Source organism: Oreochromis niloticus, linkage group LG18 (genome assembly GCF_001858045.2).
Source record: "Oreochromis niloticus isolate F11D_XX linkage group LG18, O_niloticus_UMD_NMBU, whole genome shotgun sequence".
Classification (NCBI taxonomy): Eukaryota; Metazoa; Chordata; class Actinopteri; order Cichliformes; family Cichlidae; genus Oreochromis; species Oreochromis niloticus.
Genome location: NC_031982.2, coordinates 22,762,124 through 22,786,502, shown reverse-complemented (window position 1 = coordinate 22,786,502; position 24,379 = coordinate 22,762,124). Strand labels below are relative to the sequence as shown.

At 39.8% G+C, this 24,379-nt stretch overlaps 1 protein-coding gene across 1 annotated transcript in view; it reads left to right on the top strand.

Annotated features, from left to right (window-relative positions):
• The window catches only part of prkci (protein kinase C, iota), a 40,066-nt gene that overhangs the window by 5,441 nt on the left and 10,246 nt on the right, over positions 1-24,379 (top strand). The window contains exons 2-12 of the mRNA XM_003448541.5: positions 8,800-8,921; positions 11,581-11,670; positions 14,004-14,054; positions 15,317-15,402; positions 15,947-16,084; positions 16,174-16,228; positions 18,240-18,295; positions 19,234-19,410; positions 21,198-21,295; positions 23,918-24,004; positions 24,119-24,254. Of these exons, the coding sequence (XP_003448589.2) occupies positions 8,800-8,921; positions 11,581-11,670; positions 14,004-14,054; positions 15,317-15,402; positions 15,947-16,084; positions 16,174-16,228; positions 18,240-18,295; positions 19,234-19,410; positions 21,198-21,295; positions 23,918-24,004; positions 24,119-24,254 (1,096 nt within the window). The remainder of the gene's footprint in view (positions 1-8,799; positions 8,922-11,580; positions 11,671-14,003; positions 14,055-15,316; positions 15,403-15,946; positions 16,085-16,173; positions 16,229-18,239; positions 18,296-19,233; positions 19,411-21,197; positions 21,296-23,917; positions 24,005-24,118; positions 24,255-24,379) is intronic.

Below are 24,379 nucleotides of genomic sequence, written 5' to 3'. Positions count from 1 at the left end.
CTGCCTGTGTTGTCATGGAACTCTGCTTCGCTGTGCGTGTATATGTGGGTCATGTAAACTTGGATGTGGTAGGGTTGACAGTGAGATGAATGGTTCTAGGGTCTGTGGCAGCTCTCATAGGACCCTTCTCCTCGACCCTCCTCCGTGCTTGATCGCTCATCAGTGATGAATAACTTCATGCTGGGCAGCTGGGACTGTAGAGTCCTAATCACAGCTATCACCTCTGCCCCCCTCCTCCTCCTCCTCCCTTAATTTAGCCGTGCCGCAGAACAGGGCACAGGAATGCCAGACACGTGTGGAATGCTGTTTCCTCCTCATGAGCAACGAGCTCCTAGTTGCTCATAACACAAATCTTCCACCTTAGTCACTCGAAGGAATGCTATAGCACGGCTTCTTTTTCAGACAAGTCACTAAATTTCTTTACTGTGGTAAATTTATTTGTCTCAAAACATGTACTTCACACAAATGGAGTAAATGTTTTGAACCAGGCTGACCCACTCTCTAATCTCTGTTAATGGGGTGGAGTCTTTGAAGAGCCACGATTCCCGTAAACATGATAAGTCATCATATACTTAAGGAAAAGAGTCTGAAATTCCAGGCATAACAGAAGTCTATGCATTTTTATTTTGCCCATTCATTGAACAAAACCTGTTTGGCAGGTATCAGAATATTTTTACATCCAGGAAAAAAGGGTGTCATTTGGCAAAATGAGACACCAAACATGTCTGTGCTGTGGCTGTTTTTATGTGTAAAATCACTCAGAGTAGAAACTGCAGTGTCTTTTGTTTTAGTTTCACACAGTGCACAAACAAACCACAAGAACAACAGTGTGGTTATTATAATTAACTGAAACTAAACTAAAGATTGAAATGGTGTGAGACTCTATTTTACTTAACTTAAATAAAAATAAAAAACAAAACTGCAGCTGAAACATGTTGTGCTAACAGAACTAAAATAAATAAAAAATGAGAAACACTCTGCGAAGGCTGCTCACTCATTTTGCAGTATTTAATTTTTAGGGGAATAGTTTTGTATTTTTTTATATATATATTCTAGTTTTTTGTTCTTTTTAAACTTAAGAAATTTTGGGTTGTAGCAAAAATGTCACATTTTGGGGACAATTTGAAGAAAGTCAGATGTGAAATTAGTCAGAGATCAGTGAGATCTGAAGTCAAATGTGGCTAATTATGTGATATTTAGAATCCCCATATAGCAATATAATTTCCTAATTGCCAATACAAACAAAAGCAGTAATTCTAAGCTTAGTTTTAAAAATAAAATACATTTGATGAAAACTTGAACTGAGTTTCTATTGAAGAAGAGTTCAGAGGTCCAAAGTAACGTAATAATTAGAATCCCCATAAAGCATTCCCTTTGTGCCTATATGTTGTCAGTAGAAACAATAGCAGTTAGGTACGTAGATTTAAAAAAAAAAAAATCTATATAGCATTATTATCACTTTGACCTTCAGATCACTCTATTGAACTTAAAGAGAGGTCAGAGGTCAAATCTGTAAATCTTTTTACAGTACGTGCTATATGTTGATGATGAACACCACACTCATAAGTGTTATAAGACTTTTTGTAACTTTTCGACCAATAAATCATTAAGTTTACGTTGAAGACTGGATGTAAGCTAAATTTTAATGGCTTTTTAACACGACCCCACAGACAGAGTGAAACACACAAACATTACTAAAAACACAACCACCTTCGTGGAAGCAATAATAGTAATAAAAAGTAAAAGTAAAAGTAAAACTGCTTTATTTTTAATCCTTTGTTAGTATGGTCAAACTGAAAAGCCTGAGGAGGCTTTGGTGTTTTATTTCACTCTGGCGTGTCTTTATGTTACTGAGTCATCTGTCTCCACAAAGTGAAATGTTTGTAGTGTAATATCTGTTCTGGATATCTCAAATGTAATTCTTGAAAAATGCCACCTGTATTACAATAATTCAACTAATAAAAACAAAACTGAGTATTTTAAATTGTGGAAACTAAACTGAAACCAGCATAGGTTTCTTTATTCATGTTCTTATGCATAAAAAGCAATAATGTACCTAACTGACCAGTTTTAGCTTTTAGTCTTCTTGTTGTGCTTTGCCCTGACATCAGGACAGATGGGAAAATTACTAATGCAGTTAACTCCACAGCAAAGTTAAAACTTAAAACTGTTAGTTAACATGTGAAGGTTTCTGTTATGAATTTGCTGAATTACTTACAAGTGAAGAATCCTAATCAAAAGAAGCAGCACGTCAGTCATCAAACAGCTGCCTGCTTGGTGGCCTTGGAAAACAGCCTCTTTCAATTAAGTTAAGTTCAGCACAGTCATTATTGGTTTGGAACAATCAATAGTTTTTCAATTAAAGTTTGACTCATTGAGGACAAAAAAGGAAAATGACCAAAAGTGTTTAATAGATTTTCAAAAAAAATGCTGTAAATTTTCTGTCGACCGTCTTGTGAATTGAGTGATTGTTAGTGTCATCTTGGCTCATTGTGTCATGTGTGAAAACACATTACCTGTGCGGCCTTACTTTCAGTCCTGGTGAGATTAAAAAAGAGAAGCCGTTCAATAACAGTCATGTTCATTATCCACAAGTCTGTTGGTTTTCTTTAGTTCATTATTTAACTGATATTTAACTGTTTATGTGAGAAATATCTTAAATGTTGAAAATGTCTAAACTCTGAGAATCCAAGGTGAGGTCTTTTTAATTTGTTGTTTAGTCTAAACCACACTTTAACTTCAAGATATTTTTTAAAAAAAAAGCTGGATAAATAAGGAGTAAATTGGGCACCAACAAATTATTTATGATTCTGCATCATATTTTTAAAACAAAGAATTCTGTAATGTGAGAAGTAACAGGGTTTTTCCTGCATCTTTAAAATAAAAATAAAATTTTTTTGAAACCCATCAGGGTGTTTTTTGCCTTCCAACAAAGGAAAATCAACTAGGAAAAAAGTATTTCTAGCAGGACTTGTTTTTACCTTAAAAACAAGTAACAGAAACATGATATATTGGTATTGGCATTTATAATGAGTGACAAATGACGGTTAATAAGAAAAGACAGGAGAAACTCCCTTCAATCATGTTATGAGTGTTGATGTTGCATTGTCCACCAGTGGCCACTTTGCAACTTCCCTCTTGGCAACACATGTTTGGAATGCAACAAACACAACAACCAGCTTAGCCAAGCAGAGTTGTGCTGATTGAAGTCAAGTAATCCAAGAGTTGCTGTGACTATGAAGCACGATTATTCTTAGGCTTTCATGTTGTCTTGTTTGGGACTCATAAATAACTACAAATAACATGCACTAGGGAAATTTGTTTGTTTTGTGTGTTGTGTTTGTGGAAGTGGCTTCAGAAGATGGGTACACTGGGCACAGACATGATCAGCAATAATACTCAGGTAGACTGTGGTGTCAAATAGTCCTTTTCCACTAGTACCTACTTGTCTCGACTCAATGCGGCTTCACTCAACTCTGTTTCGGTCAAACAACCTAATGTGTGTGGATTCATTGTAGCACACGGTGTAAAGTCCTGTGATATCATTTGTATGCGGCATGAATGCCACAATAATGGAAAACGTCAAGGCGATGGTATACCTGGTGCCCGTTAAATGGCTTTTTGTCAGACTCGGGGACTGCTGTGTTTTTCTGTCATCTTTTTTTTCTTTTTTTAGAGTAGCCATTTCTCTCAATGCCAGGTTTAAAACATGGTGGATTTGATTCTCATGACTCTTTGAGTTACGCCACTGACTCTAGCCAATTGGTGGCATGCACTCTCTTGAAATCACATTTTTGAATCGTCTCAGATCCCTTGGAACCCTGGCCAGGTACTACCGCCTAATGCAAACCCCTAAAAACTGAGTCGAAGTGTTCCGAGCTGATCTGACTATGTACTAGTGGAAAAGGGCTTTCATGTTGTTTTGAGAGTCACCAGACTCTGTGTTTCTGTTGTCAAATTTTGGTGATTCTTTGTGAATTTCAGCCTCAGTTTCCTGTTCTTAGCTGATAGGAGTGGCACATGATGTGGTCTTCTGCTGCTAAAGCCGATCTTCTTCGAGGTTTGACATGTTGTGCATTAAGAGATGCTCTTCTGCATACCTTCATTGCAGAAGACATATCTGAATGCCAGTTACTTGAGTTGTTTCTGTTGCCTTCCTAATAGCCTATAAGCAGTGTGGTAATCCGCCTCTGACCACTATCATCAACAATACATTTTCCCCAAGACAACTGCTGCTCAATGGATAGTTTGTTTCTGAGATTATTCTTGACAAACCCTAGAGATGGTTGTTTGGGAATATCCCAGTAGATTTCAGTAGGTTTCTGAAAGACTTGAACGGACCAACCATGCCACATTCAGAGTTGCTTAAACACATTTCTTCTCCATTCTAATACTCAGTTTGAACTTCAGTGGCATGTCTGGATGCAGTCCATGTGACTGGCTGATTAGTTATTCACATTAACAATCACTGAAACAGGTGTACCTAATGAAGTGGCCAGTGAGTGTATTTTTGATCACTGTGTTCTGCTTCTTTCCTGTATCAGCTGCAGTCTTTAGCTGAGCTCGTATCTGTGTTAATGAGGAAGTTGTTTGAAACACTGGAGATTTGGCTAAACTTTAACTACAGCGTAGCCGCACAGTATTTAATGAACACTCACAGCTCCGGTCCAGTCACACGTGACTCAGTTAGTCACTCGCTGGCATCAAAACACCGCTTGGATCATCTACAGTCACAGTGTTGGAATTGTAGTGCATGTGTGTGTGTTCATATACTCTTGAACCTTTGATGTTATCAGGGTTTTAGGAGGAAGTGGAGCTGCCATGCTGGTCCTGGAGGAGAGATCAGACTTGAGTAGTGCTGTTTCCAGTCTTTTTCTCCTCCCCCTCCTCTCACTGGTAATGATTAACACCAGCAGGATGGAGGAAGAGGGTGAGAAAATAGAGAGAGGAAGGGAAGGAGAAGAAGGCATCAGACTGTCTCTTGACGTCAGCATATTATTGCTTTATTCATTCTTGATGTGTGGTTTTGCAGACAGTTTAATACCTGCTGCGCGGAAGCTGTGCGCTGACGAATCGTTTCAGATCCTCCCGTTAATGTCTTTCACCAGCTTATTGGTATTAATTGTGTTTGTTCCCTTTTGAGGACTGAACCTGCATTGACCCCACACACCTCAGTCTGTCCTTGAACTTGTGTAGTAGCTGCCTTTAAAAGACTGGGATTTTATAATTGTGATAAAAAGCTTTCAAGTTGATGAAAATCTGGAACCAGCTGGGATGAAGGCTCTAAAGCGAGTAAGAGGTCTTTGTCCTCGGCTGGAGGTGGGGAGTGCATTCACACATCACTACCTTTTTCCTTGTTTTTGCCCATTCCCTCTTCTCTCTTATTCCTGATTCTGCTCCAGTAGCCGCCTGAGATCAGATCTCTTGTCGCCTGCAGACCTGAAAAAGCTTGTGTTTCACATCTCTACCCCCATCTTATTGTGTAGTAAACACCTTGAAAACTGACAAGAGCACAGGGAGCAGGCAACGTCAATCCTGGCACTAATATGAAATTATGAGTGGAGTGCTGACTGCTTCCATGGGGATAGCTGCTCAGCAGTTCTTAGCCAATGTTTTTTAATTTAACAGGTACAACACCATGCAGTATTAAAGAGAAAAATCCTACATTTTAGCCAAATTGTTCATTTAAGCAGGTAGAAAAATCTATACAACCATCCAACACCTACTTCCATTTAATCACAAATTTTCCAAATGTGATGTGCCTGAATGGGACCACACAGTCCCCTCTAGTGGTGACACTTGTGCAAATAACACGTCAGTCTTTTGTCTAACAAATTCATTTAAAGGAAGAGGAACAAGCCTGTCCTGTACCATGTGTATATAGTGCTTTGCCCCTGAGTCATTTCCTCTCTCTCCTCTCTTACATTGTGACTAATCCTGTAAGGACATTTTCCATTTTACTTTTTTTGTGCTAATTGGTTTGTTTTTAATTTGTCACCTGTTTAGAAAAAATAAATAAATAAAAAAAATCTTATCTTTGCGTCTATCTGTTTCTGCCTACTTTTTAGGGTAACTTCCCCTTTACCCCTAAATAGCCGGGGTCATAAAATTACAAAAAAACCCCCAAAGCTGGTGTTCAGGAATGGCAAAATATTTATTTTTGCTTTTCAGGGTTGCAATGATGAACTAAATAATGAACCTGTGTGCCGGGGCAGCTATTGGGTGGCAGTCACACCGAGTGATCTAGATGGATGTTTTAAGACTCCTTGAGATGTCTGGAGATGTGTTTGAGCTTTAAGGAAGGGGTGGAAACTCATTATAACGTTGGACCCGTTAAGCATAGACAGGACACGGACGTAATGACAGCACTACTTTATTTTCGAATGTGATTACACTGTGGTTTTTGTTTTCACTGGGACACAGACACTCCCGTTCTGCTGTCATGTCCGCTCTCTGCCCCTCCGACTGTCACTGTGAACATATAAAGAGACATAATCACACTCACATCCCAGCACACCTGTTCACCTGTTCCCACAGGTGGGAACAAATTTCCCACCTGTGGGACTAATAAAGGTCATCTTATCTTATCACCCCGCCCCTGCGCCGGAGCTCACTACGTCACCCCTTCTCTGCAGCCGGCCAGAGACCACACCCACTCATCTATGTATATGAAAGGGATACAAAAAAAACAAGTGCTTTGTAGTCAAAAATGCAAAAGAATAATTGTTTTATGGCATTTATATTGTTTTCATAATCATTAGAAGCCCAAATCGTCTGTCCTTCCTTCCAGGGTTACAGGGGAGCTGGAGGCAAGAAGCAGGGTTACTCTCTGGACAGGTTCCCAGTCCAGTAAAGGCCAAATTAGCATCATACATAAGATGAAGGTTTGATCAACGAGGTCTAGCATTGTCAGAAGTTATATTTGTTCTTGACTGAGCCTCCCTGCTTTTCCATAAAGGGACTGCAGTGGTGAACTGTGAGCCCTAAACCACAGCAGTCACGGTCCAAGAGCAGCCACTATCAGCTGTGCCATTTTGTTTGAGTTCGCGGCTGTCTCGCTCACTCTATGGCAGTCTTTCTTGCTCTTGTTTTTGCTCTTTCTCACACCCACAGTCATGCTGTACAGATGAATGCACACACAAATGTGACAGACTGCGAGACTGTGACTCACATACAGCAGTGTTTGTTTAAAAAAAAAAAGAGAAAAAAAAAGTGCTCTCTCACCTCTTTTCTCCCCATCAGAAGTCTGACATTCTCCAGAGTTTTTGTTTGACGACATCAGCGAGAGCGGGGGATAGATTGGAGGAGGAGAGTGTTTAACAAATCTTTATGAGTAATGACTAGTGCTGATACAATCATTTATGATTTGATTAGCCCATTATCAAATAAAAATGTCAAACTTTTCTCCTTTCACACTCTCAAATCTTTCTGGTTTTCTTACATTTCAATTGAGTATTACTGTATTTTAGATTACTGGCCAGACAAAACGTCATCTTGAACCTTGGAGTTTATGATAGACATGTTTTGTTCTGCTTTATGATATTTAAAAGACTGAAAAGTTTGTACAAACAGTAATCAGCAGATTATGTAATAATGACAATATATTTTCTTCTGCAGCCTTAGTAACAATATTTGATGTCTGTGAAGTGGATCATAATATTGTATCCATGTTGCAGAGAATGGATCTATGTGTGTACTGATATTCAGATTTGAAGCACTAGTCATTCATTTGTTGCTTAAGGAGGCTGTTTGTATGTTTGTGGAAATTAATAAGAGGTATATAATGACATATAATAAGCAATAAATAGTGTCTGCACTCAGTTTGCACTAACAGCTTTTTTTTTTTTCTCTCTGCTTATGAAACTTGTTTCTTAAACAATACAGAACAGTGCAGAATAGTGTACTGTGCTGGTTATGGGTGGATATAGATAAGATTACATTGCATGTTTTCAGCGTCACTGTCTGTACAAAGTAGCAACGTAATGATTCTCTACATGAGATCATACATTGTTTTCCAGATATATTTAGTATCCAGATGTATCCAGTTATAGTTTTATGAAGGGGGGCAGATGTCGTGTAGGCTGTAAACGTGCTTTTTAATACTGTAAGTTTAGACATGTGAGTCTATGGTGATTGCCTCACTTTTGGAATCACCCTCATATGGCCTTTAGAAGTACTACGGCTTTTGGCTTATCATTTTCTTTAGTCATTTTTAACTCCAGAGGTTATCGGCCGTATAAAATATGGGCCTAACTTCTGGGTCTGAAATTTGAAGGCATCTGAGAAGTACCTTAGACCTGCATTCTTTTTGAAGAACGCGCAAGCTTCACTTCTCTAAATATGTTCTTGATAATTTATGGTGTAAATTTTTATTCTAAGCATCCAAGAAGAAGATTATCCAGGACATACTCATTGGCTAACAAACACATTAACCACTGAGAGTGCAGTACAGTCAGCTCCGCCCTTTGTTGGTCGCAGCCACTTTCAAAGACGAGGATAGTAGATATGGAGATGCCAGTCTTGGGGTTTCAATACAGGACTTCAGAAACCAATGTGTGATGGTCACATCACACCCCTAAAAGTGATACGTTGTAGCTGTATTTGTTTTTATTTATTTGGCCTTGGTCTAAATAGTTAATACTGGAATTAATCTAGTGGAATGACTTTTATTGGCTGTGAATGCATCTAATAGAAAATGTTAGAGTGGCAGGATTGTCAAATATTGACTCTGTGTTGGTATCGATCCAGTATGTCTTATTATTTCAAGTTAAATAATATACTTGTTTTTCTTCCCTGCAGGGACATCATGATCACACATTTTGAACCGTCCATCTCGTACGAGGGCTTGTATGGGGAGGTGAAGGACATGTGCTCCATGGACAACGACCAACTCTTCACCATGAAGTGGATTGATGAGGAAGGTATGTTTCTAATCAGACTGCTCCCTCCACCTTAAGGTGAACAGCCATCAAAGCTGGGGCTTTTTCACAAATTAACTTACTGAAAAACAACCATTATAGAAATATGATGTAGGAGCCACAGGTTGAATTTGGCAGCATATGATGAGCACAGACTCACATCAGCACATATGTCATTACCACTTTACTGTGTAGTCTTCTCAGTCCAGACGTATGGAGGCTCCTGATTCAGTCCTTTGTCAGCGAGTTAGTCAGCAGCAGTCATTGTGCCATAGGAAAGATGGAACCATCAGATCATTCCACTCAGGAGAAGGTCGGCCTGCTCAAACTCATTAGACTCAGATCAGCTCCCACTGATAGCCACCCACCTAAAGTCGCTGGAGTCATTAGTCTGTGTGAGGAAGAAAAGCTGCTTGATGTTGCTACTACGTACTCTGTGCTTGTAGTCTCTCTTCCTGCCCCCAAAGTGCACACCGTGAACTCAGGTCATCATCGCTATAATTACAGAATAGACCTGGAGTTTGTCTGTATGTCTGCCTGCTGCTGACGTGTGTTTTTAAAAATACTCAACTTCGGACTATCAGTTTTCCTATAAACAAAATATAGTACTGAGTTTAAGTCTTTAATCCATAAAAACGACATCTAACAACCTCCCCTTGTACCCTTAATTTAAAAACTCAGTGAATTACTTTCAGACAGTTTAATATGACCATGGCACTTTATACTCAATGGTTACGATAGTCTTTTTAACCACTGTACGTGACAAACTTGCGATACATCGCATATTTTGGATATATCACCCACCCCTACCTCAAATATGATAAAAACTGCTCAGTTCAGAAAAGAACGCCAAGGGTTACTCCTAGTGGGCTTCAAAAGTTAAGGTAACTTCTGTATGTAGGTGACTTTTCTTGTAAACACAAAAATGGCTTCTTAACAATTACACCTAAACCAGGTAGTCTGATCTTGAGATAAAGAGTTGAGAGCCAGCAACCTGAATAAATCATTTTGGACTTTGGGAAATTGTGTTTATAACAAATGACTCATTTGTGAAGCAGTAATGAAAATATTTTAATTGCAGCCATAAATATCAAGGGCGCTCCTTACATACACTGTACAAGACATACTTGAATAAGCTTAAACAATTAAATCTTTCAATATCACAAAGCATTTTAATATGTCACCTTTTTGTCCACAAACTTGAAAAGCAGAAAATTCTTCACTATGTTTTAAAGCCCAGATCGGTTAAAATTAATGAGTATGTTTTCAGGAAACATGATAAATCTGATAAAACCCATTTAAAAAAAAACAAACCCCATAATAAACCTGATAATAAACAGAGCCTCACGTCTGTCCTCTTCCTGAAACCAAAACTTTGTCCGTACTGATTAAACCAGACTGTCACGTTTACCTTTGACACAATGGTTGCTGCAGTCCACCCACTAATTCAACATCCACCTCCAGCAGTTTGTGCAAATTTAAAATGATACAATGTGTCATAGTTTCCATTCCTGTGCTATTTATACTATCAGCATTTTTATTTTTATTTTTATGGTGATCGGTCGGGTCGAGCGGTAAGAGCAGAATTGAGCGTCGCCTCGCCCAGCCTCCTCACGAGTGACCCTGGACTTTTCCTGTAAATGATGAGGAAGTAATTAGATCTGTGTTTGAGTGGCATTTTAATTATTGATCACTGCACAAATAGGCATGTGCAATTAAAAATAAAAATGTTCGAAATGGCATCATCGACATCTGCTCACACCCACACACTTTCAGTGTTTACTTAAAAGTTCATGTGTTGCGTTTCGTATCATACCTACGATTAGACTGAAATTTTTTGTATTTTAAATGTCAAACTGCCCCGCTGTTTTGTTCACCTTTAACTCTTACAGCCTTTTGCACCATTTACTAGAAATACAGTTTACCTACCACTTAATTGTCTTAATTGTCCTTTGCAGCTGCTTCCCTTGTTGTTCTGTGTAAAAAAAAAAAAAAAAAAAAAAAATTAGCATCCACTTTGTGGATTTTCCTATGGCCACATCTTAAATGCCGTGGTTACCTTTTTATATTTCTAAGCAGGCTTTAATATTTGCATGTGGAAAATGAAACTGATATATTTTGAAAGAACAAAGGAGAGGGGCGTTTCAGACACAGATAGTAACTAATTAAATTCCAGTAACAATTTTGGCTTCCACTAATTATTAAAACAAGATCATTGTGATGAGACAATAAATGTGCTAATTTTTGCCATAAAACATCAGATATACTCCCTGCCAGACTGTAGTAGGGTTATTTTGTAAAATTGTAAAAGAAATCCACCTAAATGTGCAAAATCTACAAAAACCTTTTTGATGGCTTGGGAGATTGAGATTGGCTTTAGTGTCTCTGTGTTTCTAATCTCTATCGCTAGTATCTATTCTAGAAACATAGGAAAAAAGGTGTACATTATATACTCTACACCATAATTTTAATCTTTCTTTCTTTCTAAAGAGGAAGCTCATTGAATCTCAATAAATGTTGTTTTTCTTTCTGCAAGTAGTTTTACTGCAAAGGAAGTAAAAATATTCTGTTTTCCTCCCACGTCCGATTACTCCCAGTAACTTTGGTTTCTTGCGTTCATGTAAGTGTGGTGAATGACATCTGGTCTCTCCTCCGCTGCTAGGTGACCCCTGCACTGTATCGTCGCAACTGGAACTGGAGGAAGCTCTGCGTCTCTATGAACTCAACAAAGACTCGGAGCTCATTATCCACGGTGAGATTTCTGCTTTTCACACAAGTCCTTTCCCCCTCTTTTTTTCGGTCACATCTACACTTTCAGCGCGTGTTCATGCATGCTGCTGTTAGAAATGTGTTAATTCAGACCAGTTCTGTAATAACTCTAAGAAAAGCCTGTTATTGTTGACTCTTTTCTTTCCCAGTGGTCCACTCACCTCCCTGTTGGGCTTTTTTATAACAAGCCAAACTGGCAGCATTACTGTTTGTTCCATTTCTGGTCATTAAGCTACAGTAGAACAGCCCTCAGGCCTGGATCGTGGCTGACAGCCAGTACCAACACAGACTGCCACAATTTGACTTTTTATTAGGAGTTAATGTCCTCCTTCATAATCGGGCTCTCCTGCTTTTACAGAGTGAAATGCGTCAGTCCTTTATGTTGTTTTTAGTTTATAATTACAAGCACCTTAGGCACAAGACAACAGAATTGGAACAGAATTACTTTTTTTTTTTTTATTGTGAGCCTGTGTTCACTGCAATAATAGATCCTAACATATTTAGATTTTTTTCTTGTCAGAATGAAAAACATTTCCTTGCTTTACTCATTTATCTGCAAGCAATATCATTTTGTTTTTCTTTTTAGCAATTCAGAGTTTTTAATGATTTAGATATAAAAACATCAAAATAGACCACGGGACCTGAAAGAGTGATTTTGCAAAATAAGTTACTGTGTAATATTTGTTTGCCAAAGATCTAGTACACACTATCCGGTCCATATCAAGTTATGTTGTCTTTGGATATGAATTCACAGAAACCTCCCACGTTTTTACAAAAAGGCCTTGCAAACATCTTCTGACAAGCAGCAGTGTTCATTATTTGTTCATTTTCAGTGTTGGAGTTTGAGATTCTTTCCTAAACTCGTGCTGGGTGGGGTGATCTTCGAAGAGCCACCCACCCACCACATTGGCTGATGTGATCTATTTGCTGATAGATTGGCATTTGTAACAACCAGTAAAAGGAAAATTAAAGTAAAAAGTAAAAATGAGACAGGAGAAAGGCCCGTCAACCATGTTATGAGTATTGATGTTGCGTAGTTTGCGATCTCCACCTTCCCTCTTGGAAACAACCGGCATCCAAGCAGAGTCGGGTGGAGCGTAAATGAGTAATCGATGACTTGTTGTGATAATAAAATAACATTAATTTTAAAGTGTATGATCCTATTGTCTATTTTAAGGACTTATAAATAACGACACGTAACAAATGTTAGAAAAATCTGTTTGGTGCATCTCTGAGGAAAAAATATTATATCTGTGTCTGCAATAAAAATCCCATATGAAACAGGCTGTAGTCATGGCTACAACACATTTCTATGAGAACTATTATTTTTTGCAGCACATAATAAAGAACAAAAAAATTCGAGAAATGTTTCATCATATAGTTTGTCCAGCAGAGCATGCCTGACTGCAGACAGTGTTTGACAGTAAAGTGATAACGTTAATTAAATTTACTAGTGCAACTGCAATGCTTAAAACCGACATAACAAATTAAACAGCAGTTCCTGTTTATGTTGTGACAAATGTGGCCGACTAAGTCTGCAACTGTTTGTCTGAAACTACGTTTAAATGGATTTCACCGTCAATCTAAACATCTGTCCGGTGGCTTGTAGTTTTCTTTCTTTCTTTTCTTTTTTCTTTTTATCCATCAGTAATCATGTACATTTCTGCTTATGTCTGATCACAGATGGCTAGATAATGCATACAACAAAAAGGCATCCAAACATATGTTTAATGTGCCGCTGAACTGTGAAACAGCATTACTTCTGCTGTTTCTGGGCCCCGCAGCTAGTTCACCGTCTAAGCTTAATCTGTTTGACATAGACACAACCTCATGAGTCTAGGCTGAGGGGCGATGGTTGTATATGTGGGTAGATTTGATTGGCAGGCTGTGTGTGTTTGAGTATAAAACCCGGGGCTGTGGATAATGTAAAGATTTAATCTAATCAGAGGTGGCGGGTCAAGAGTGCAGCAGATTCAAGTGTGATGACTGAAAGAGGATGAGTGAGACATGGAGGGGGGTGTTGAGGAGAGGAAGTGAGGGCTCCGTGAGGGGCCACCAGGTCTGCTTGTTAACGAGCTCTTTGGCTGTAGCCCACGCCTCGTCTCTGACTCACGCTGCCCCCAGTCTAACTCGAGCTGTCTCTCTGCTGACGACTTTGATAAAAATGTTTTTTTCCCAGTTTGTGTAGTATCATACACAAATACACATCATACACACCTGAAAAGAAGTTTTCCTTTTGCTACAGGTTCACCGTGACGATGATAGAAATGTCTGACTTTAACACTGTCTAAAGTTAGTCATCCTTTTTCTTTCCAGTGTTCCCCTGTGTACCAGAGAAACCTGGCATGCCTTGTCCGGGAGAAGACAGTGAGTTCAACCTTTTCTTTCTTTATTTTTACCTCATTTTTAGCAGCTGAACAACCCTGCATTTAACTTGTATTTCAAATCTAGCACACACCAAGGAAACTTTAAAACGGCACAGTGGTGTAATGGAGATTGTTCAATGTCTGGGTCCAAATAAGAGCCGTTTAACGAGTCTGTGCAGAGTAACTGAAGTTTGTAAAAGCATAGAAACGAAGTACTGTTGCAGAAAATAAATTATCATTTGAATATGATGTGTGCACAAATTATTGTCTCCTGAGGACAGGAAGTCACGTTTGAGTAACCTCGATATACAGTGAAAGGGCTGTAGGTTTATCCAAGTGAAAATACAGCACAACAGTTACATAACTGAAAATTAAAAGCAATACATGCGTGCAGGAGATGGGATGTCCTTACTGTATAAAGATACTTTCAGCCAAAGCAGATCGATCTCTGTGGTTATTTGATTTAGATTTTATACCGGATGCCGTAATCCTCCGATATATACAAGCTTGGGCTCAGGACTAGGAGTGAGCTTATGACCTCTAAGGCTGGGTTTGTGTCTCCTTCCAGTCTGCTTCGCATGTAAGGCAAATGGGTTAACTGCTACACCATAGAGCCACTCTGTTTTTCTATAATTTAGAAAAACATCCACCTCCATTACAAACAATGTGATTCAATGGCTGCCTATGAAGCTGTGAGACAGTGTCAGGCTCACACTACATGATATTTTTGTCTGTTACCATGGTCACTGTGTGAGATTAGGTGATTATACACTCATAAAATCCTTCCTTTTCATCACCAAGAGACATGACAGACTACACGTTCCTCTCATAGGTGTAGTCCTACCGCAGAACGCGCCATAATGAGGCTCTGCCACTTTTTTCCAGAGTGAAGAAGTGGAATATTCACACTGAATAATGTGGTTCAAATTCACTGAAGTTTATTCCATGCAGGAGAGCCAGTAAAGACACATTGGTGGTTAAAAGAGATGTCAACTGATTCACAGCTTTGACCCAACATGCAAGAAATGAATTCAATATTTTTACCTGTCTAAATATCAAAGACAGAGTATTGAACCACATTTATAAACTTTAACTCAAACAGTTTTAGCACTTTTCAACAAACAAGATTACACAGAAAATCCACAGAACGTTGCAGAAAGTGTTGTGATGGTGGTGTGTCAAATATGGTTGTGAATTTAAAAATGCATAGAAACCACACGTGTGAAGCTGGATGCTTTTTTTTTTTTTTTCCTCCCTCCACAGAGTCGATATATCGTCGTGGAGCTCGACGGTGGAGAAAGCTTTACTATGCCAGCGGTCACGCCTTTCAGGCCAAACGCTTCAACAGGGTGAGACGTAATGAATTGTGTAGTTCTCTGCACTGCTATGCCTATTTTTAAGTGTTTTTTTGTTTTCGATCATCTAGCGTGCTTTAATTCAACAGCAGTTCACCAGTAACAATCGAAATACATACTGTTTAGAGGGGCTTTGTGAGTTTCACGTGGTTGCTGGTAGGTAGCATAACAACAGCAGTGACTCCAGACATGCTCGCAAATGTATGGGACGGGTTGGACTATCATATGGACGTATGCCGTGCGTACGTAGGGGGACACATTGAGCACAGCCATGTATTTTAAAATTACTGCAATCTTCCATGTAATTGTGTCATTCTTTCTGTCATTTCCCTTCTGTTTATTACATTAGTGTCTAAATATTGCAATGGCTTAATGTAAGTTTTAAACCTCAGTGATTTTAAAGTAGTAAGGGGGTTGATTCTAGACGAGCAGACTCGTTCATGTTTCAGACGTCATTGTTGCCTCTGTGCTACTCTTTGGATTATTCTGTGTACTTGATTATGATAATGATTTTTACTCCTCTCGCCCACCCGAGCAGCGAGCCCACTGCGCCATCTGTACAGACCGAATCTGGGGTCTGGGAAGACAAGGCTACAAATGCATCAACTGCAAGCTGCTGGTTCACAAGAAGTGCCATAAACTGGCGACAGTAGAGTGCGGCAGACAGATGATCCATGTGAGATCTGTTACCATCAATTAATCAAATACACACTGAACGTTTGTCTCTGTGTTGATTGTACTTTAATGATGGATGTTATTCTGTAGGATCCAATGATGCCCAGCACACAGCCGAGTCAGCTAGACCCACATGAACAGCCAGGTAACAAACACATTTAAATCATTTAAAGTTTTAAAGCACAGTTTTCTCTGTTAATTTACATAATATAGTCTGTGAAATTAGCCTCAGAGGCTCCGTTATGTAAGACGGCTCCACAGTGCGTTCGTGCTATCGTGCGTTATCACTGATGACTGACAGCATCACCGCTGGGCATTGGGCAGGTTAAGTTGGGTTATGTTAGGTTGCGCCTGTTAGAGTAGCACTATCCACCCAACTCGGTTATGAGTGGAGCTGCAATATGAAACTATAAATGTCATAATGTGATCATGTTAATTTAATGCATCAATGGTAGGGCTCTGCAATTAACCGAAATTTAATTTCGGCTCCAGCTGCGGCTTCCAGTAATTTTGAAAATAAGACCGCTGAGATAAAACAATTTTTCTTTAGATTTTTTTTTTTAGTTGTTTTTTAAGCAGTACCACCCCCAACCACCCGAACACACACATGCACGAACATGCACCCACGCACAGGCTGGATTAGCTCAGGTAGAGACTAGGTTTGAAGGAGACTACCAAACAGCAAATGCCTGTTGTTTCAGAATTTGAAGTATGTGATAAATAATCTTAACACTCACTAGAATTAAAGTAATTATTACCACAGTTCAGTGGTCCTGTAAGAGCACCCTGTATTGCAGTGGGTGCAGCAACACACCCTAAGACAGCACTTGTACTCCACCAGAAGCACTGCAGGGCATTTCAGAAGCATCCCAAAAATGTCTTTCTGCTCTGCGTCATGAAAGATGTACACAGAGTCAGTTTTTGGTTAAGCCTGTGTGCAAATTAGCACGAGGGGATGTCAGTTTGGTTTTGTTTTTAAAATAAAAGACCTCGTGCAGACTAAGACCTGATTTAGTGTTCTGTGTAGAGTCTTTGTAGTGCCTACGATGTAACCTTAGTAAGTCACCGGCGTCGTCTGCATTTACACATACTGGTGTATTACATGTTATTTATCGTGTGGGTGTGTCCCCAGTGTTTTATATGTGGTGCTAGCCAAATAAAATACTAGGACTTTTCCCCCTCCTGGGTCCCCACTCTTTGTGGTAGTCAGGTTTGTCCGGGGGCAAATGCATTTGTTTAATTCTTTGTACATTCTCTCACATCAATCCTGATAGTTTCAGCAGTCTCCCTCTAGGAATTTGCTGAGTTTTGTGAGTCTTTATATTGATGTCATGGTTATTATTCTTTATACTAGGGTGATGATTTTTATTCTGTCACTGATAAATGCGGTGAAAAAGTGGCCAGAAATGAACATGAGGAATCAACAATGCTGAGCAGGTCAGTCACAATAGTTGCGGGCTAAGTTGACCCAGCGTTACAGAAGGTCAATTTTAATCTTAATTTCCCACTGAAGCATAAATCAAACACGCCACAGACTCGCACCATTTGTAATCCCAGGGATTGGGAACAAAATGTGGAGCTAAATCTGATTTTGAGTGCTCATTATTTTATTGCCAGTGTTTAGATAACACCGAACTCAGCAAGGAGCTTGTGCAGGGCTTGACCACCTGGACTACACATTGATCAGCTGATTTTGGGAGCTTACCAGCAGCTCCAGATTTAGGTGCAGTCGAGTGGTTGAGAACTTTGAAAGAGGTTAGGATCATTGTTTGCTGTTAGAGGGGCACCTAAAGCTCAGTGTGCCATTATTGAAGTGCAGATGTCCTTGCTTTACTGATATTGTGGCTTGATTAACATTAAAATAATTTATAAGGTGTAAAGGCATACTTTCCTACTTATGTATTCACAAAATGGTCTGGTTTTGTTGTATTGCTAAACAAGGGTCAATACATACTGGCTGTTTTCTTTTCGAACCAAGGAGAGAGAAATTGCTCTGGTGCTGCAGAGCTGTGAACAAAGCGTGTGACTGTCTCTCACCTATTTTCTCTCATCTCTCCTATTTTCTTTTTTCCTCTCCTGCCTCCCCCTCGCCTTCTGTCTGTCTGTCACTCTGTCTGTCACTTCTCTCCCCCCCTCTCTCCCTCTCTCTCTCGCAGGCCCTGAGAATAAAGACTCCAGAGAAAGCTTGACTTACGATGGAGAAGAAAAAGAGGTGAGAGAGAAATCTTTTCAAACGCTCTTGATACGTGACTCATAATCTGTCAACCTGTCACGCTGACTAGATGGATATATGTATATTTAGAAATTGGTGCTGTTTGGGTGAGAGGGAGAAAGATCATCTGTAATTGGAAGCAGGTTTTCATCTGTGAGGATTTGGGTGATCCTTCTTTTACCTGCTGTGCATGCTGGATGCAGAGAGCGTGCAGACGTAGGCACCCGTGTAGTGGTGTTGGTATTGATTTCCTTTGGTAGAGCTAATAAAGTAACCTTTTATCACAGCTCTTAACACCAGAGGCTGATTAATGGCCAGGGATGCAGTTTGGAGGTTGGTGGGGAGGATTGTTGGATGAGGCAGGAGAGCTGGAGATGGATAAAGACTGAATCGAGTTGGACGCCGATAGACTGAGATAAAAGAGGGCAGGCCGAATGATCTTATCTTCAGCTCCATGTGTGACTCTGGGGATGGGGTTGTCACGTGAAGTGATGTTAGATAGATGGGTAGAAACGGTTCACTACAGGACAGATTACAAGAGAGCAGAGAAGGCGGGCGAGGAAACGGTGAAGGTGGGAGTCATGTTTACAGAGAAGGAGGACTATAATACAGCCAGGGCCTGATCTAATGGTAGCAGCATGATGGTATTAAATCGAGACAAGAAAGTCATTACTAAGATTTATTGCCTAAAAGTGGTGCTGGGAGCTTTTTTAATATCATTTACAAAATCACCCAAAGGAAATCATACTCATGCTCAAACCAACTCATCAGCTCTGTCAACAGTTCAGTGAAAAAAAATTATCTTGAGAAAGTCAGAGCCAAAACGATGTGTGATTAATTGGCTCCGAGTTGAATTCATTATGTTTTTGTTATGATAGTATTTTGTGCTCGGCCCCATCACTGGGGTTCCTTACCTTTTTTTTAATTGCACCTCGTAGGCACGGAGTAGCAGAGACACAGGGAAATCGACTTCCAGTCTTGGCCTGGCCGACTTCGACCTGCTGCGGGTGATCGGCAGAGGTAGCTACGCCAAGGTCCTGCTGGTGCAGCTGAAAAAGACGGAGCGCATCTATGCCATGAAGGTCGTCAAGAAGGAGCTGGTCAACGATGACGAGGTAAATCAGAAGAGGTGTAAAGACTGCTGATACCTGACATGCTTACCAGACATATAAAATCACCTTAAATAAAGGCAAAGAAAGAAATCAAAGAAATCTGGATGAAATCCGATGAAATGGAGCATTTTTGTACTTGCTTATCAAGGGCGATCTATTATATTCTTTTTGAGATCCATATTTTTATTCTTTGGAGTCGCTAGAATAGCTTTGTATGACTCACAGTTCAAAATATTTGGTTTATGCTATACAAGACTCCCTCAGATCATCCTCTGTCTCAGATTAACAGAACTGTACCCTAAATATGAGAAAAGGTGGGCAGAGTAAAATGGTGATGACCCGTCAGAATCTAGTAATAGATCCGTGTCCTGATCTAGACCGCAATCCACCTGTTGGTGAACTGGATTTAGAGCATCTGAAGCCTGAGCTTTTGGCTCACAGGATCTACTCACACATATGGTGATTATTAGAAACTGTTGTAACAATGTCTATGTTTAATATAGGGCAGAATATAAGAGAACATAATAAGGGCTTCTTAAAGTGTGTAATTTTCACCAAAATTGGGTCATTTTTGTTGTCCTATGCAGTGGTTTGAAACACATTTTTACACAACATCATGGAAAATGATCATTTGAACCAGTGTTTTTGCTCCTTTCTGTGTAGGCGTATGTAAAGAGGACGCAGTAAGGCCGTTTTTACAGCTGCCATTAATGATCTTCTGTTTTAGTTGCTCATTATTTTTTGTCTTTGATTAACTGTTTACACAGTAAAATGTTTGAAAAACAAGAAATTGACAGCAAAGTTTCTTAATTTACTAAAGTGGGACCTTCAGATTGTTTGTTTTGACTGTTCAGAAGTCCAAGATCCAGAGTTTTTCAGTTTTTAATGCTCACATTGAAGGATTTTCAAGCACAAAGTGGCTTTTTTTTCTTAATGGCCTTGAACGCCAGTAATTATTGAAATAGGTGCAATTATTTTCAGTCAAAACATCATTAATATTTGACTAATCACTTGAACTTTTAATGTTCTCTTACTGACTCTTTAATAGATAATCAACTGACTCGATATTTTACTGTTTCTGATTTATTCAGACCAGCAAACTCCAGAGGTATAAAACTGTATATCTGCGAGGATGGTGCCACTGTCACTAAAGTCCATACAGTGTGACAAGACGCCAGGACTCGCTCTGTGAGGTTAATTAATAATGAAGCAATCAGTCTCCTGTCAGTCTAATTAATATGACTAGAACAATCAATGGGAGCTGTTATTGCTAACACGCTGATTGGTGTCATGTGATCCAGCATCGCTCTTATGTATCCCTTAATACTCAGAGTTAGAAAGACTGGCGGCTTCGAAGAGGTCTGTCAGCCTAAGGACGTGCAGATAAACCATCACGTCATGGAAAATTGATCTCCGTGAACACATGTAGCAGCACAGCCGGTGGCAGCGGGAGTAGTTAGCCTTGATTAGGCGCACTTAGCGTGATTGACAGATTGACAAGTGCTTCTCGATCAATGGCAAAGTGTTGTGCCGTGCCTGCCCTGTCAGCGTGAGCAGCATCCGTGTCCAGACATATTATCATCCAGCTACCGATAGAGGCCAGCCCCCGCTTCTACTGGCTCAGCCGTTTTCCCCCACCGCTGTCCACCTTACGCACAAGTAACTCTCAGGCTTTGTAGGATGGTCGATGGAGCCTTGTGCTTATTCAGCTTTTAGTTAGCTCAAGGGCACTATGTCACAAACATCCCTTGATTGACATTTGGGTGTTTCTTTGTGTTTTTTTGTTCCAGGACATCGACTGGGTTCAAACAGAAAAGCACGTCTTCGAGCAGGCCTCTAATCATCCCTTCCTGGTCGGCCTTCACTCCTGCTTCCAGACAGAAAGCAGGTGAGCTTTTTTATTGCACAAGTCGTGATAATTATTATTATTATTATTGTTGTTATTATTATTATTTATTTATTTATTTCGCTAGGCTTTGGAAAAATCCTCTGTAAATAAGAGCTACATCAATTTACAAAGACTGTTTACAGGTCTGAGGAGGGACCGCTGCCTGAATCAGGTTGTGCTGGTCATTTATTCAGATTTTAATTTAAGTTACAGTTTTTCTTTCTTCTGATTATCAAACAAAGTGATTGAGAAAGCAATCAGTGGGATATAACTCGAGACCATACCTTTCCTTAAATTTTACCCTCCCAAATGAAATGAATCTAAAGACCCAGATTCATTTCTTGCTACATTTACGCATTTCTAAATTTTCTAAATAAAGCTTCACAAATGCATTGCATGGCTTCTCGCAGAATTGCACTGTACTTGTTGCAGTATTGGAGCCAGGGTGCAAAAAGAGGGACACCACACTTTCTTAAATACATTAATAAATATCATTAAATATCCCCATAAAAGTTGGACAATCAGCTGTCTTTCAACTGAGTTCCTCATCACCACGACAAACATGGTGAGCCAGCCGTCCATTTGCTACAGGTTCTAGTTTTCTGCAGGACTTCTGTCACCAGCAGCACTTCACCACGATGGCTTTAGAATTTCTAAAGATTAGGCTTTTTGGGGATTGGTACGAACATAACCTGATCAACTTAGGGATGCACAAGAGGGAAGGGCTGGGGCTACCTGGTTGGCTGAAGGGGATTGTTCACTAGTAAATAATTTGCATCCTTGTTAATACACCTTGTCAGCCCACCCTAGAAAAGTAAAGTTACAGTCGGTGAGTAACTATGTTGGAGTAAATACATAAATGCATCCCTGTGCCTGCATACGTTTCCTCCCACAGCCCAAAGACAAGCATGTTAGGTGAACTGGTGATTCTACAGTGGCTGCAGGATGTGAGCTAGCTCAAAGTGCTATGTGAATGAATGATTGGTTCTGGGGTTCAAGACTTGGCCTGTCTTCTACCAGTATAAAGTTGGTGGTTCCTACCCAGTCGAAAGCATTTTTGGGCAAGGTACCAAACCCCAGATGAGGTCATCAAAACTCCATTGTACAACAACACAGTTAAATATGCCGCTCCTGTGGTTGAGGTATTATTACGTCTATGTAAACAAAACACTTGTTTTTAGGTCATTGAAGCGTGTTCATGGTTAAGGTTATAGGAAAATCCCTGTCGCAGTGAAAGCCCCTCAAAACATGGGAACATGTTTTGTGACAGTAAACGTAACTAAAACGACAAAGTTTGGTTTTAGAAGCAAACACATAAGCAGTCCCTTGTGTTTCATTATACTGTAATCCCAAAGCAGCGAAGAGAACACAAAGAACACAAGCAACACAAAATTATTAAATGCATTTTTATTAGGTCACGTGTAAGGCCTGGGTTAGACTTCTGCAGGGAATCTACGTGGGACCTACAGTTTCGGCATAAGTGGCCGACGTCATTACCGACATTTACGTTTGTGCTCCTCCGTTCTGTGTTAAATAGCTTGTGGTCGTGTCCTGGTGTTATAGATGCGGTTACACCCACGATGTAAACAGCTAAAATGCTGGGACTTTTTCCTTTCTGGGTCGCTGGTCTTTGTTGTGGACAGATTTTGTCACTTGAGTTTTTTTTCACTTCTTTGTAGATTTCCTTTTGATTCCCTTACATTCCAGTAGTTTCATCTTTCTCCCACCAGGAATTTGCTGACATTTGTGAGCCCTTATATCGATGCTATAATTATTACTCCTTATATTGAGGCATCGATCAATATTCTCTCACTGATAAATTAAAAAACAGCGACGAAAAAGGTATCGCGGGTCAGGTTACGGTGTAGTTATGAAATGTTGGTGAATGTATATGTTTGAAATAAAAATGAACTGAACTGAACTGAAGTATAAATCAGTCAGGGTGCTAAGTTATAGTAAAATCAGTTAATTTTGGTCATTATTGGAATCTCTTATTCACTAACTTCAAATTTAAATACAGGGTTATATGGTAGGGATTTTGGCCCTACCATATAACCCAACTGTCTGGTTGTGCAGGTAGGAGCTAAAAGTGCCTCAGGCAACAGCAGACTCATGGGAGACTCGTGCAAACCTGCAGGTGGACTGAGAGGCCCTGAATTTTGACTGTCATCAATATTTCTCAAGTTCATCTAATAGAGTCTGATTTAATAGGTCTTATTGATCGAAGGCTTGCTCTCTGTCATTATGTTTTGAGCTGAACTGAAGAGCAAGTTTGAGATTTGAGTGAGGGGCAAAAGTACGCAGCTGTAAAGGAAAGATGTTCTTTTTTTGTGCACGAGAACTTTATTAAAGCAAGAAAAGTAATCGCTTAGTGGAAAAATGTTTTATGTTTTTATAGCCTTTGGAAGTAAAAATTGAATTGAAGCTGTAGTAAATATCCACCCCAGGCTGACTGTGTTAGATGCAAGTTTTATACAGTGAGTGTTATAAAATTAGTAAAGCACATTAGCAGGAAAAAAAAATGAGAGCACTCATCCAGCCACCCTGACAGATGTCTTATGGATGATTGAAAGATGACTAATTCTGTGTTTAAGAGAAATGAACTTCTGTTTCTTTCTGCAGACTCTTCTTTGTTATTGAATATGTGAACGGTGGAGATCTCATGTTCCACATGCAGAGGCAAAGGAAACTCCCAGAAGAACATGCCAGGTAGAGTCTGGCCATTTGCTTCACGTGTGATTAAAGGGACAGATGCGTTTTTAATTTCTTTATGCAGCCGAAGCTGAATTTAAAAACACAGTAATTTCCCTCTTTGTGTTTCAGATTCTACTCGGCAGAAATCAGTCTGGCGCTCAACTACCTCCACGAGCGGGGAATCATCTACAGAGACCTGAAACTGGACAATGTGCTGCTGGATTCTGAGGGTCACATCAAGCTTACAGACTACGGCATGTGCAAGGTGTGGTTTACGGATTAATGTGGTTTGTAATGATACCGCAGTGCACTTTGGATAAAAGCACCTGCACAGCTGCAGACGTGTCGGTTTACAGCCCTCTGAGATGATCTCACAGCTGATGATCTTTC